Here is a 15,546-nt window from a genome sequence, read left to right as displayed (position 1 = left end):
TGTTAAACGTTAACTTGCACCTTTGCTTTGTTACTGGACACAACTTGTGCTAACACGTCTGTTTGTCTTGCTTCATTAGTACAACACTTACCTCCGGCTGGCTGTTGTTCATGTTTCACAAGTCTGTCTTTGTCCCAATGCAACACTTTCAATCCTTTCTCGTGTCACAGCCGAACCGTGTCCAGCCACGCCGACTCTGCTTTGGGGAGAAAAAACAACCACATCACACAGGATCACTCCTGAGAGGATCAATCCTGAGAGTGCAGCGGTGCAAACCTTATCACACAGCAGGTTCAGAGAGCTGTCGCTGTAATGCAGGCCGTTTCGTTGTTGGGCTTGAGGGGGGCTGGGCCTGTTGCGTTGTGAAGAATGTCACGGCTCACTGCCAGCTTCAACTGTTTCCAATATTTCCCTAATATTTGTCCCTTAGGTGGCCTAAAAGTCACATGAATAATACATAATAATCTTCTGGCTGCAGCACTTCATACTAAATTCAGAATATTTAAGTCCAGGAGTACACTTCGTTTTGGATGTTTCCCTTAAACTAATGGGGGGCAAGGTGGAGGCTGGGGTGTGGCCTTGACCAACTGCCACTTTGCTCGTTTGAAAGCCATGATGTCTCTTTCTCATGGGGGGGGGGCAAATTCTCTGGGGGGGCAAAGCAGAGAAAGAGGAGGTAACCTTGCCCCTAATGACCTCATAAGGAACAAGATTCCTGATCAGCCCATCTGAGCTTTCATTTCCTCAAAGGCCGAGCAGGACACCCAGGACTCGGTTTACACCTATCACCATTTCTAGCCAGTGGGGGGCCAAAGGCAGGCTGGGGGGATGCATATTGATGTTAAAAAATACCTCATGAAAGTGAAATGTTCATACCATGATACCTCTAAATAAATTGTGGGTGGTGATTAGACAGTTCCAAGCAGCAGTCCAGGAGGTTCTATATAAATACTGGGAACGTATCAAAGTGCTTAATCCACACATAAATGCACAAAGCAGCATTCACAAACTGGTTTCAAACGAGCCAGGACTTCTGTACGGTTCTGATGTCATTACTATGTACTGTTACTATGTACTGTTACTATGTACTGTTACTATGTACTGTATGTAGAGCCAGAACGGGCAGCTACAGTGCAGCTTCTTGCTGCGACTGGCGGCAGCGCAGAGGACCCAGATATGCTGACTGGGAGGGAGGGACTTAAAAAGACTGGTGCTACAGTGGTTCTCATGAGTATAGGAACTTAAGTTGACTAACAAAAAAAATCATCTTTTAGAAAGGTATCTTATTCCCTTGATTAAAAAAGGAGAGTGAATAATGTATTTGAAATAAATTAATGTTCTTCCTTAAAATACAGAGGGCATACGTACACCCCCCCCCCCCCCCCCCCCCCCCCCCCCCCCCCCCTATGTTAACTTCCCATAGAGGCAGGCACATTTTTTATGTTAAAGGCCAGTTATTTCATGGATCAGGATACTAGGTCAAGGGAACTTTATCAGGATGCATAATATCCTGATCCATGACATTTATGTATTTACAATACAGACATTCACACAAAAAATTGGTGTCCTTAAAAGGTTGGATTTTACCTAATTTTGTTATTAAGGTAATAAGATCAATTTCCAAAAGATAACTTTTTTTTTTAATTCCTCCTTTTAGTCAACTTAAGCCTGGGTTCTTTACTCATGGGCAGCACTATAAATACGAAGCATTTTAGACAGAGTGCACATATATTCAACTGACAGTATGAGAGAAATATGTTTTTTTTAACATTAAATCATATAAACATGTTCACGTAGAAACCCAAAACACAAGTAAGAACCCCCAAAAAAGCGCATATGGGACCTTTTTAATAGATAGAATGATGTTTAAATCATAATGACATACTGTATATAGGCATCAGATGTGGAAGAATGACTTTTATGATTTCATACCAATAAAATACATTTTACATGAAGGACACCATTAGAGGAGGAACATTGAGCTAAAGGAGTGTGCATTGTAGTGTAACTATTAATCAAGTTACCTTCAAAAAAAGAAATGGACTAGCATTGGTCTGATTTCTGCTCATTTAACTCCTCTGTTCCAGGTATAAAGAACAACGGGTTAAGTGCCTTGGGCGTTATTATTCCATCCGATCCCCACTGAAGCCCTGCACAGCTCAACATAAAGTGCAAAGGTGTTCCAATGTGGTCCGTCTGCCTTCTACTACAGAGTCTAGCTCATGTAAGCTTATAACCAGGTAGGGGCGTTAATGAGCAGTATGATAGTTCATACATGTCTCCAGCAGTCGATAGTTCTGCTTTTAACCGACGAGACTTTATTTTCAAAGCGGGAGAGGTCTGACATCTTCTGTGAAGCAGCTGGAGAAGCTCTTCAGCAGAACATCAGATAACTTCAGCAACTCCCAGCTAGTGATCTGATAACGCTCATCTTTGTCTTTGAGGAAGGGGATAACACTCGATAGATGTACAGTTTATGTATGTGTGTATGTTTGTACAGTATGTATGTATGTATATATATTTTCACAACAGCCCTCTCTCTCAGCAACTGAAAAGTTTACAAGAGTATTTTACTGCATGTTATCAGCGGGTGTTCGGTGCATCCACTTAAACATAAAAAAATAAAAATCAACATCACCAAAAACATATGATTTGAGTTACATAGAACTGTATACTGTCAGTGTTTTCCAACTAAAATATTATATATTCTAAATAAATTAAGAAGTGTTGTACTACTAACAGGGATCCATCCCAGAATCCCTAATGTTAAAGAAAGATTCAGCCTCATCCAGTAACAAAGGTTTTCTCAAATGAAGTAAAAAATAAAAAGTAAAAGCCAGCTACGTCATGTCATGTACAAAAAGAGCTGCAGTACATTTTGTCGTGTGATGTAACTAAAGTATTGATTGTAAACAGCTACAGCTAGAACAAACCAAATGCACCGGCGAAGACACAGTTCATCATGTCTGTCCATGATTGGTTTACGTTTCAGTCATCACGTGTTTTATGAGGACGTTCGGCTCCAATCTCGACTCTAAATGCATTCAAATCACCATAACTATATTTTGGAATACGGGCTGATTGTCGGAGACCCCTTCAGTTATTCATCCTGGATGGTTGCATCACAGTCTATGTAGTGGGGAAAATTCTATTTGAAAATCTTGTCAAATGCTACTACTGCATCTTCGATTAGATTCATACCCTGAGGCCATGTTCACCATGTTTTATAGGCCAGTTATTGTCATCTGGGTCATTTTAAATTCAGACCAGAACCCTCCAGTGCCAAACGGTTTTAAACCCTGTAGACCCTCTGTAGGAGGCCACAGTGAGCAGCTTTACATTGCAGCAAAGGCCCCATTTATAGGACTACTTCACCAAAAGGCTTATTTATAGTTGCAATGGAATTAGCCCCATGTAAAAACCTAGTCCATACTCCTAACAATAACCTGAAAGGTTTCATCTTTAAAAATGCTTTAGGAGAATCTGTGTGCTGTTAAGAGGAGGCCTGGCTCTGTCATACCCACATACAGTATGCATTTCAAACCCTAAAATGTTCCACATCTTTCATACACTTGGACTTCTTTGAACACATTTAAAACAGCAACTCAGTGTAGTGACAGCTTTTCAGCATTCACACGCATTTTCTGCAGGAAATGCATTTACTAGTTACTAACAATAGCCTGAAAGAACTTTGCTTCTTTTAAGATGTTTTTTAAGTTTACTTGAAGAGAATCTGTGTGTTGTTAAGAGGAGGCCTGGCTCTGGCTTAGATGCAAATACAATACACATTTCAGCATAGATGGAACACACCATGGATTCATGTTGCAAAAAAAAAAAAAAAAACATTTTTCCTATTGGGATTTACACAAAAAAGATATATGGATTTTTTTTCTTTTCTTCAGTAGATGGTGCTGAAGCATGAGGCTGAAAATTGGAATGTGGAAGGTTTAAGAGAGAACACAGCCGGTGTCCTTCTGAGGCTTCAGATCCGGCTCCTTCATGGGTTTCACCTCCTCCTCCTTGGGTCTGGCCTAGCATTCAAGCAACAACACAAACGTCAAACAACACAGCCTCAAAAACAGTTAGAAACTATTAAGAAGGTGGGGTTTCTTTTCTGGATAAAGACATGAGACATTAGGTGTTTTTGCATACTCTCATCCAGCCTATGTTTCAGGTAGGGTCGGGCATCGTTTGGATTATGACCATTCTGATTCTGATTCTGATTCTCCCTTTCGATTCCGGTTATTATCCATTCTCTATTCCAAATCCGTAGCGGCAACACAACAAGGGCCTGAAAATACGATTCCAACAAACAGATGATTCCATTGGAATGGTATTTTTGAAGCCGTGCCAAGTATGTACGGGTTCTCCATGCCCTATCCGAGTTGTAGTAACCTTTGCAGTAGGCCGCGGTACCTTGTCGCTTTTGGCTCCCTTGGTCAGGTCGAAGGTGGCGTAGACTTCAGCAGTGCACTGCTCGCTGAGCGGCGGCAGCTCGAAGGGGACCGGCTCAGCGAGGCCGTAGCTCGCCTTCAGCTCCAGCTGGGGGGGCTCCACCGGGACCTTATGGAAGTATCTGAGGAAATGTATCCAAAGTTACAATTAAAGAGGGGACGACTTAGGAAAAATGTAATGTTTAAGGGGCCGGACACAGGCCGAGTTTCTTTGCGCCCCTCAAATCCATTGTTGTCAAAGTAGACACGTATCAAACGCAAGAGCGATGCTGGCTAGGGCTGTAGCGATACATCGATATATCCATCGAATCCTCAACGATCCAATATTATCGATACAGTGTCAAAATGTTGACTCAGTCATCTTTAAGAAGCGCCTTTATATTAAAATGACTGCTCCACTCTTTGACTGAAGCCGATTCGGCCCTCTGGAATTGTAATGTATACTTTATACTATACTAAGACCCTACATATTCCTGAATTTGGGTATTTTTATGGAGCTAAAATATAAAGTTAAGTGTAAAGCGGCGGTCTACGGAGATCTCCATGCTGCGCAGAGCTTCAGAGAGCCGAGGATAAGAGCAGGTTGGCAGGTGTCGGATCTGCACACCAGGATGTGTTCTGGAGCCCCGGAACAGAAAAACGCAACACATGAGCAACAGTATGTAAATAATATCCAAAACCCAAGATCCACTCTGGGTGGTTTTGGTCAAAGTAGCCTCCTAATGTTTAAAAACATAGAACAGACTAAATGCGCCTTGCCACTCTGTAGGACTGGTTCATACAGTCCATCCATGGGCTCTAGCCACATATGGGGATTTTCTACTCTGCTTCCTGACATTCTGAATGATAAAAATATAGCTAGCCAAGCTGTTGAATAGATATTCTAGATGTCAATGATAAGGTTGATGATAGGTTTAAGGCCAGTTTACGCTTCAGCGTTAAATCGTTGCCAAGGGTGTGGACCCTACGCCGTAGCCTGACGTGCACCTCTCCAAACATGTAACTACGTGTCAACAACAACTGCGATTGGTCCAATATAATGGCATATCAGATTTTTTATTAACCAAATACTTGTCGTGCAGTAAAAGACACGGCATGTGTAATAGGCCTAAGAGTACATTTAAGGTTTGATAATGTTGAACAATATCACAGAGGCTTCAGTGTTGCACCTAGATCTGTATAGCAACCACAATGTTGTGCCGTATCTGCAACTAGAGCGTGTACACACACTTGACATTTATAGGAAATGTTATGTGCCTGTTGAATAAGGTCTCCGCCTGAAATGCTTCCACTGAAATAGGACTGTGTTTGGAAATATACAGTAGAGGGCTTCCACTTCAGAAGAACAATGTATGCGTACAGTATATAAGTACATGTCTGCCCTGACTCACATGAAGCCATTCTCTCTCTGGCACTTCTCCAGTGTGTTTTTAATCAGGCCGCCCAGTTTGAGGAAGAACAGCTGCTCTGATGGTTTGGCTGTGGTGCCCGGGCCTTTGGTCTGACGATACTCTTTACACAGGGCCTCGGCACGGGAGTAACCTGAATAGATAAGTCTTCATGTTAATGCAAAAAAATAATAATCTGGAGGCAGTCAAGCACAACACAGGAAACAAACACACAGGAAACACCTGTCTGATGACCTATATGTAAATAACAGCAAGCGAGAACCGAAAGTAACGGAATTGATTTAAAAGCTCATATTCAGGTTCATAATTTCATATTTAGAGGTTTTATCACTAAATGTTTACATAGTTTAATTTTCAAAAAAAATCTTATTTTTGTTGTACTGCACATTGCTGCAGCTCTTCTTTTCCCCCTGTGTGTTGAGCTCTCTGTTTTAGCTACAGAGTGAGACATCTCACTTCTGTTACATCTTTGTTGGGAGTCACACATGTGCACTACCTAGGTAAGGACTACTAGCCAGTCAGAAGCAGAGTATGAGGGCCCTGACAGTACCTAGGTAAGGACTACTAGCCAGTCAGAAGCAGAGTATGAGGGCGGAGTCTTGGCTTTTTCATTTTGTAAACCTATAACATACACAAAAAAAGATATATAACACATTAAGGAAATGGAAAATGACAAAAAGCATAATATGACCACTTTCAAATTTGCTGGAATATTTACATGATGTTATTATGTGTGTGTTATTATTACCATGATATCAATAGTTCATTTAGAAATATCATGGTTATCGTCATGTCTGTCTGTCTGACTGACTGGTGCTTTCAGTGACAAGACAATAACTATGTTTCCATTCACATGTTTTTATTCAAATGAAGTGATACTGAATGAAAAATGCCTTATGGAAACAGTAAAATCCAATAGAATTTCGTGAATATTGACTCAAAGGAAATACGTTTGGTCTCGTCGGATTTTCTCTTGACGATATATGCCTTTTGTGATAAACGCTGATGGAAACGTTATTTGTAGAATAAATAATGAATTGTGATTAAGTTTTAGGTCATTTTATGGTTGTAGTTGATTTCCCCCAAATTAATGAATGGAAACACCTTAAAATGTCTAAAATCAATTCAATATACCAGTTAGATTGCAAAACAGCGTGTGGCGTCATTACGCACAGGTTGTTATTGGCTTTAAAGCTGCTGGATGGGAACACACTTTCAAGAATAATAAAGTTTTTAAGATCATTCTTTGGGGGGCGCCCGGATAGCTCCATTGGTAGAGCGGGCGCCTACATATAGAGGTTTCCTCCTCAACGCAGCAGGCCCAGGTTTGACTCCGGACTGCGGCCCTTTGCTGCGTGTCATATTAAGTGCTACCTTAGATAACACAAATGCTTGATTTGAAGACGGATATACATACACTTTTCCGCCTCCTGGAGAGATCTTATAGCCTCGCCACACTTGTCACTCGCCAGCAGTGTCTGGCCATGATAGCAGTATGCCTGAAAACAGAATTAACAAGTACAATCAGGAGCCGGATTTGGCATTTGGCATTTGGCTTTTGTCTTTGTAAAGAAGAGTAGCCTAAAAATGCCCAAAAGAAATCAAGTAAATAGTAAGACTACTATTTAAACACTAGCTGTCAGTATTACATATTGTACCTTTAAATTAAACAAGCAATTTGTTGTATTTTAGCAGAATACTGAAAGTGGCAGAAAGGCAGAACTGAGTACACTTTAATCTCGGTTCATCTATCACAGGTAATATCGTAACATAACATTCAACAACACTATCGCATATTTTCTTCATATGGTGCAGCCCTAAAAAGTCCAGTGAACTGCATCAGGACAAGCATGAACTTACATAAGCCATGTAAAAGTGCTGCTTCAGCTGAAAGTACTTCCTCCATTTGCTACTGCACTCTGGCTCCAAGGTGTTCAACATGTGGTCTGTAGACAGATTATAGAATGGTTATAGCTTTAGCACTTTCTTGGGGACTGATCACCACATTGTCGGACCTATCTCCACAGCGCTGCGGAGGAAGGTCTGGCAACAGGCGCAAACACTCCTGGATTGGAAGGAGGGGGGAATGCTCTGGGTTGTTTATATTTCTAGAAACTAATCACAATTGTCTGGGGCAGCGCTAAGCTCCAGACACAGCGACTGTGGCTCTGCAAAATAGTCTTGGTTTGGTGAAACATTTGCACCCCGCAAAAGAAAAAAAGCCACATACTGTATTGAATAAAGTTAGGTGTTCACACAATACAGTAAAGTCAGCTATTTAAATTAGCTGATACATGGTTAAACGTTATATGCTCTTACCATTGTGTCCCCGTGTATTTTGTCCACAGCAAATCCCCTCCAATCGGTGACAAAAACGTCCCCGTTTGAAAGGAAATGCCGTAAACATATCCTTTGTAAAACTTTACTATCCCTCCCTGAAAGAACCAAGCAGGCCGGCCTTGTAGTGTCTTGACATATTCACCGTGCACTAAATACTTGCTCTTGGGGGAATTACTAGAATTGTTGGGTCCTTGTAAATTATAGTGTGGGGTCTGGAGCTACTCTATCTGTAAAGTGTCTCGCGAAAACTCTTCTTATGATTTGATCCTACAAATTAAACTGAATTGAATTAACGTTGCTCAGAAGTTCCGGTTAATGACTTCCTCGATGCGACCAGAGTTTAAAAACAGAACAAAAGAAAGTCAGGGACAGCCGGCGGAACTTCAAAACAACAGATGTGTCCTCTTATCAAAAGTGCAACTGAAATTGTATTTTCATCTTAAATAAGAAAAAATAAATAATAAATGACCTGATTTTCGGAGACTCGGATGAAGTTGGGAAGGATTAAACACACGTGGTAATTCACCATGATAAAAATGATATTTTAAATGAAAACAGTATTTGTTACCATCAACAACTTGTTTGTGGTTTACCATTACACCGGTTATCATTACATCCCTATGGTTGGGTGTGCGTAGTACTGTTTAAAAGCTGTGCATCATTTTGTGGGTTTATGTAATGCTCTTAAAGTTATTTAAAACCTGAAAAATGTTGTTTAAACAGTTAGCTGAGCGTAATACTCTGGTAGTGCCCCTTGTCTCTCTCACACACACACACACACACGTTGCGTTTGCATTGGGACTCTCAACTAGGCCCGGGGCCATTTCGAGGTATACCACTGTTTGAAAAAGTCCCAGGTTGAAAACTACTAAAGTTTCCTGTCATCCTGCTGTTAAGGTATAAGCTGTTGTTTTTTAAGTCTTTAAGGACAGAAAGTGCAGTTTAGAAATCCCTCTCCTTGCCAGTGTGCAAAGTGTTTAGAAATAAAGAACAGTACATTGTGTTCAATGGGAAAAATAGTTTAAAAACTAATCCATTTATAGCAGTAATTGCATTACCGTGAAACCGTGATTTCTTTGCTTTAGGTTATCATACCGGCCCATGTCTCCTCTCAACACCCTCGAGACAGCTCTGGTTATTACACACTGTAATACTTTAACAGACATTTTCAGTATCACAAGTGCCAAGCAAACTGACCAGCTTTTTGATAGAAGTTTGCCGTCTCGAATGCCAACGCTGCGATGAGTGTGGCGTTGTGCTTCAGTTCAATCGCTCTGGCAATGGTCACTGTAAGACAGAGAAAACCCTGGGTGAGGAACTAAAATATGCAAACAGATTAGGAAAATTAGGATGTGATGTATCAATGTAATATTTATCCTTTCTAAGAGTATCTGCTGGTCTGGCCTTTGTCTGGAAGGACCCCTCCCCCCCTGCCTGAGTCCTGGTCTGTAGTTCTTTGTATTGTCAAATGTCAATATACATTAAAAATAGGGCTGCACAATATACTCTTTATTTATCATCATCGCTATATCAATTGGTGCAATAAACATGTGGCAAAAGGCTATTCAGAGATATTTTATTTCTAAGAAATAACAGTGGAAAACTGCATTATTCTTTTTTTTTTGTGATGATTTTTATGTTCAATTTATAACTCAATTGTTCAATAAAATGTTGATATGAAAATGACTTCCCTTCATTTGTTTTAAGTTCAACAAGCAGTTTGTTGCATTTCAGCAGAACACTGAAAGCAGCAGAAAGGCAGAACTGAGTATACATACCTTAATATCTGTTTATTTACAGCAAGGTACATCGTTATCGCGATATTAAACAATGTTATTGCATATTGCATATTTTTCTTAAATTGTGCAGCAAGTTTATTAAAAAAAAGTACTGGTTATTGTTATTTTGAAAAATATTTATTTTGTGTCAGAAATATGTTGGTACTTCATAACCTTCTAATAATAAAAAACCTCATTCTGTCTTGAATTTAGATCCATTAAGATTATCTACCTCATATTATTCTCATTTTCAGGTTCATAATTGTATTTTAAAGTAGTAGTAGTAGTAGTATTTAAAGAACAGGTTTGCATGGATCTTATTAAAAAAAAAACACCATATTTTGTTGCTGCAGCTCCTCTTTTCACCCTGTGTGTTGAGCTCTCTGTGTAGCTACAGAGTACACCTGCACGATTCAGGAAAAAATATGAATCACAATTTTTTTTTAGCTTAGAATTGATATGACGATTCTCTGCCACGATTATGTTCTCACGAAGTGTGATGTTGATTGCAGACATGAACCATGAGAAAACAAACCAAATTGGCAGTACCAAACAGATTTGTTTTGGTACATATATCACATCAGACCTGGAGTAGCTTTACCTTCCTGCGCCTCTGCTTGGCACTGGATGATGTATGCATCGATGGCTCTGGGTTCCAGGTCTCGGCCCTTTTCAGCCGGGGTGATAAGTCGAGGGATATGGGCCTCCTGTAGCAGAGATGTTTTAAAATCAGCTTTTAAGTTATCAATCCATGTGTTTCTTTGGCTTTGAGAGAATGAATTAACCTGAGGCTTTTGTCCTCATGTTTCTCCACCAGAGCGTTAGCCTCCATCACCTTGTAAACCTTGTAGAGCGAGCACCTGGGTGGCTCAGCTGGTAGAGCTCGGCCCATAGAAACTGTAGGAGGTTTATTCCTCGACCCAGAGACCCGGGGTTCAAATCAGACCTGTGGCAATTTCATGCGTGTCTTGCCCCTCTCTCTCCTCTTTCATATCTAAGCTGTCCTATCAGTTGAAAGCAAAAATACCCAACAAAAATGCCTTGTAGAGCTTGTGAATCGGAATTAAAATAAATTTGGGGAAATTATTGGCATTCCCAGCCTTATAAATAATAGAAATGAGGAAAAACTAAGTAACTAAGTAAGACTGGGGGTGTGTATCTCAGCTCTATAACTTATGGAGAAGCGTGTCTGTAGCTGGACTCACCTTGAGGGTTTTGAATATACCAGCAGCAACTTTTAGACTCCGGTGAACATCTTTCGCTTCAGCCTCCGATACGCTATTGATTGGGACAAACACGACAGTGACACATATTTTGTTTAGTAACAAAGCAATGTACACATTTAAATAATCTAGGAATAATCAATATAGGATTGATTTGACATAAATGAATGCAACAATAAAGGGAAGAAAGAAAAAAAAAAAGCACGTACTTCTCTTTCCCGGCTAGTCTCGAGGCAAACTTGGTGTACCAGAGGGCTACATTGAAGGACATGGAGACCAGTTCAAAGACTGCATCCTGCTGGGCACTGGGATGAGAGCATGGAGACACGGAGGTTTATAATACACACTGGGGGGAGGGGGCATAATATCGCGATGTTTTCCAGGGCAATACTGTGTCGATACACAGACGCCAAGTATCGATCTTTTGTGTTGGTCAGTTTGTCTGCTTGACAATCTCATTTTGCAGCAAAAAATTGAAGTGAGCTGAACAAACAGAGCAATGTTTCTTTTTAGATAAAACACATGTTGACAAAGTTTCCTTTTGGGGACATAACTGGAAATTGGAAAAGCTTTGAAGTTGGAAAAAGGTAAACCTTTGCAATATATAGCAGAATATTGCAATATGTTTAAAATCGCAACATCGTATTGTGACATTAGTATCGTGATGATATTGGATTGCAAGGCGATTACCACCCCCAGACCCTCCTCCAAAGCGCGCTGAAGGAGGGACTGGCTAGTCCACAAAGCATTCTGGGATAGGTGGAAAACGAGCTCTGGTTTAACGGGCTTTCTTCGGGCCAATCAGAATTGTCATAGATGGTGCTAAGCTCCGCACAGGCCGCTGCAAAATAGTCGTGCTCAGGAGTTTATTTAAATAGCACTTGCCTGATGATGGCTTCTAATCTCTGCGTCCAGCTAGCAAGATAGCAATACATGCAGGGCTCTCTGCCGATCTCGTGAGCACACAACATCTATTGCCGGAAGAGACTACTGGTAAAGTAGGAGCAAGAAGAGTTTGAAGTTAACATAGAACGTGACGAAGAGTGGCTCAATTTCGAAGGTTGCCTGTACCTATTCAAGCCTGAAAACACCATTAGCTACAACTAATGGAGGAGAAGCTAGCTAGCAGCGCTAGCAGCAGAGAGTAGAAGCCATCAAGCAAGTGCTATTTAAATAAACTCCTTGTGTACTTACAAACTTTCCAATGCCTCGTTTTATGAGTATATAACCTATTTGTATATATAATGGTTCTAGGGAAAAGCCTGAGTAATAGTAAATATAATAGACTTCATTTCTGTTTTGCAAGTTTATTTTAATCGCTTCTGCCTAGAATTCCTCATTCAGTATCCCTTAATACTTGCAGCACTCCGTAATTCAGATATTAATAAAACATCTTTCAAAAAGGCGCTTAATGGCCTACTGGAAACAACTTTAAACTGTTTTCTTTGCCCCTCATTCAAAGTGCAACCCATCCACTAACATTGCCATGCAACCATGGACACAAAGTCAAATTAAAGCTTCCAATAAGTCATTCAGTCTGTGTTTTTACCTTGGTACGTTTCCTTGTAAGGTGTCAGTCCACTTGAAGTTCTGGATGAACCTCATCTTGTTCTCCTGTGTAGTTCCATCCAAGGATAAGATAAATCCTAAAGGATCATTAACCAATATTTAAAAAAGAGAAGCAGTTGGGCAGGTCCGAACCACCATCCCAGACGTTAGGTATTTGAAACATGTAAGGGGACCTAATATGCTCATTTTCATTATACTAGAAAACATGTCCATGCTTTAATGTTCTTATACTGCCCATGGCTGCTGCACCTGTGTTCACCCTCTGACGCTCGCTGTGCCGGTCTCTGTTAGTCCCCCCCCTCCTAAGAAAGCCTGTGGAGTGTAGCAGCACTTTCTATTGTGAATAAAACACAAATAAGGTCTGTTTAAGTGAAGAGCAAGAGTTTGTAAAGACTGACTGACCAACTAACAAGCAACATTGCCTTTTAAGGGGTCCACGCTGAGAGAAGACTAGATAAGACAGCACATTTTTATGGTGCTAACCCCTAGTCCCAGCCCTACTCGGCTCGACCCAACTGCGGTGCCCCGTGCACCTTTTTACAGGCTCATGCGTGAGGCGAGTGAGGCTGGTCGTCATTTTTGAAAAAAACATTTTTGGAAAAACAAAAAAGGTGAGCAGAGTCAAGGCAAGCTGGTGCCATGTAATGGAAGAACGCCATTAGAGTGTAGCCCTAAACATACCTTGGAGGAGGGAGAAGTATGCATCCGTGGCATTTTTCATGATCTCAGGGTTGCAGGTGACATCAGTGAACATCTCCAGCAGTCTCGCCCTGGTTGTCCTCAGGTCACTGAATGTGTCAAACCAATAGCAATCAACTGGTGCTCTAAAGATATGCTGATCATTTCAGTACACAGAGAGATTATATCCAATAAGGCATTGCCATGTTTAAGACAACAAGGAGACTTACGGTAGATCAAATTACAGAAACAGTAGAATGCAGCGTTTTCCCTAGGTTTGTGAAAAGACTTAGGTGCACGCAATTGGCAGGTGGTTAAAGGGTAAATACCTATTTTCCTATGCTTTTTGTGCTTAAGTCACTGATGGAAACAACAATCTTTGACATTTGGCATTAAGAAAGATCGCTGCAGTCGACTAAACAAGAAACAATGTAAGTTAGTAGGACAATTGTCCAGCTTGTATTTACCTAGCTACTGACAAATTCAGATTAATATTCTAAGTGTCTGACAGCATTATGGAAAAGATCCCTCCAGAGATAGACCTTTAAAAGCTCTAGGATACCTTTCTGATTAACCAGAAACAGCTCTGAAGTCGCTAGTGCTAAACCCACCAGACTCCATTTAAAAAAGCAATCATTTTAGTCTATAAAGAGCCAACATATTTTCACATGTAAATCAGTAAACTATGTGTTTATTTCAACCACAACTAGAGTTATAGAGGTTGGAAAAGTGGAAAGAATACCCAATACGTCTTTTTATAGTTTTAGTTTGTTTCTGTGGACTTTTAATGAAGTGGATTTTACAATGCTAAAATTACTGTTTATTTACATGTTTAGCAAGTTGTTAAGATTGTTTGACAAGATGCTTTCATGTTTAAAAAAAAGCTGTTGTTACCATCAGTCACTTAGACACAAAAACCTAGGAATACAATGGTAGTTACCCTTTAATGGGTCCTATTTTCAATAGAATAATTATGCTTTTTCGTATCATTTTGGACCATTATTATCATATATGTGTCCAAACCGTTTGAATAGCTAGATCATATAATAAATAAATGACACTCAAAAAGCTTGAAGACCAAACTTGCTAAAGAAGTCCACTGAGGAACAACTACAGTACAATCATCAGATCTGAGAAAAGTATTTCAGTTACAGCTTGGGTTCTGCACCTGCAAGACTTAATAATAGTAGTGAAAACCCCTGCATGCCATAGGACACTACATCATTACACTAAACAATGAGCTATTAACTATGAACGTGGTCACAACCAAAGTCCAAACTGTCCTCAGTGAATTAGTGGCTTTGAGACCTACTTGCATATCTTATTGGCGGCCGGGCTCCCTGCCACTCCGTAAAAATTAAAGGAAACGGGCGCTGTGGCCTTCAGTGGGTTTCGGTGAAACCAATGTGCCATCCTGTGGGTGAGACACACCTACGAGGAGGTAAAAGAAAAACTTGGTTACAAAGAGGTAATGAATGAGTTGTATTTCTGGTATTAACACAGTTATGACACAGTGGAATACAAGGCCTCCCCAACATATAACCCTAGCTACATTTTAGTGAGGTAACCTGTGTGTTGTATAGACAGCTTTAGCTAGCTAGCTAGCTTATGTTTCATCTTGGCTAACGTCATTTTCCCATTACGGTACAACTACAACTGGCTAGCGGCCGTGCTGGCAGTCTCAGGAGACACTCTTTGCCCGTTTTCCAAAGTTATCTTAATGAAAAAAAATACAAAGAATGTGACGTTGCTTTGGGCTGCCATGAAGTGTTTTTAACAATTACTTGTCTGCCTGTTGTAGACAAAAGTCCATTACGTAACGTACGGAGAGCGCTAACGGCTAACACTGGCTACCCCTAGCTAGAAACGTAAACATGAATACTTGTATTGACGTAAAAACTAACTCATTATACGGGAAAATAAATGGACTGAATAAGTTTACAACAATTATACGTTTAATTACCTGTGGTTGCGCAGCTGTAGAGTTAGGGTTTGATATTTGACAGTCCTTATTGAAAGTCTGACACTGACAACAACTTAGTTCCGGAAATAAAACAAGGAGCAGAAGCTGACCAATGAAAGCACACGATTTGGT

At 40.5% G+C, this 15,546-nt stretch overlaps 2 protein-coding genes and 1 long non-coding RNA gene across 6 annotated transcripts in view; 1 reads left to right on the top strand and 2 right to left on the bottom strand.

Annotated features, from left to right (window-relative positions):
• The window catches only part of LOC117961274 (protein FAM177A1), a 1,335-nt gene extending 984 nt beyond the window's left edge, over positions 1–351 (bottom strand). Inside the window, exon 1 of one of the 3 annotated variants that reach the window (XM_034899831.1) lies at positions 92–351. In XM_034899831.1, coding sequence (XP_034755722.1) covers positions 92–112 — 21 coding nt within the window. In that variant the 5' untranslated portion in view covers positions 113–351. The remainder of the gene's footprint in view (positions 1–91) is intronic. The other 2 variants (XM_034899829.1, XM_034899830.1) reach the window with 2 other exon arrangements.
• LOC117961280 overlaps positions 1–4,262 on the top strand; it is an 18,718-nt gene extending 14,456 nt beyond the window's left edge. The window contains exons 2-3 of the long non-coding RNA XR_004660362.1: positions 913–915; positions 4,175–4,262. This is a non-coding gene — a long non-coding RNA (uncharacterized LOC117961280). The remainder of the gene's footprint in view (positions 1–912; positions 916–4,174) is intronic.
• brox (BRO1 domain and CAAX motif containing) lies at positions 3,190–15,546 on the bottom strand. 2 transcript variants are annotated; one of them, XM_034899815.1, is made up of 13 exons: positions 15,415–15,546; positions 14,764–14,865; positions 13,455–13,561; positions 12,754–12,850; positions 11,414–11,509; positions 11,187–11,259; positions 10,583–10,688; positions 9,401–9,490; positions 7,724–7,809; positions 7,281–7,362; positions 5,846–5,996; positions 4,417–4,576; positions 3,190–4,031 (listed from the first exon to the last, which is right to left on the bottom strand). In XM_034899815.1, exons 2-13 carry the CDS (start codon positions 14,862–14,864, stop codon positions 3,948–3,950), a joined length of 1,233 nt encoding a protein of 410 aa, XP_034755706.1. In that variant the 5' UTR covers position 14,865; positions 15,415–15,546; the 3' UTR covers positions 3,190–3,947. The 2 variants fall into 2 exon arrangements, with proteins under 2 accessions (XP_034755706.1, XP_034755707.1); XM_034899816.1 differs by having other exon boundaries at positions 14,764–14,882; positions 15,415–15,536.

This window comes from Etheostoma cragini, chromosome 18 (genome assembly GCF_013103735.1).
Source record: "Etheostoma cragini isolate CJK2018 chromosome 18, CSU_Ecrag_1.0, whole genome shotgun sequence".
Classification (NCBI taxonomy): Eukaryota; Metazoa; Chordata; class Actinopteri; order Perciformes; family Percidae; genus Etheostoma; species Etheostoma cragini.
This window is presented reverse-complemented; position numbering and strand designations above follow the sequence as displayed.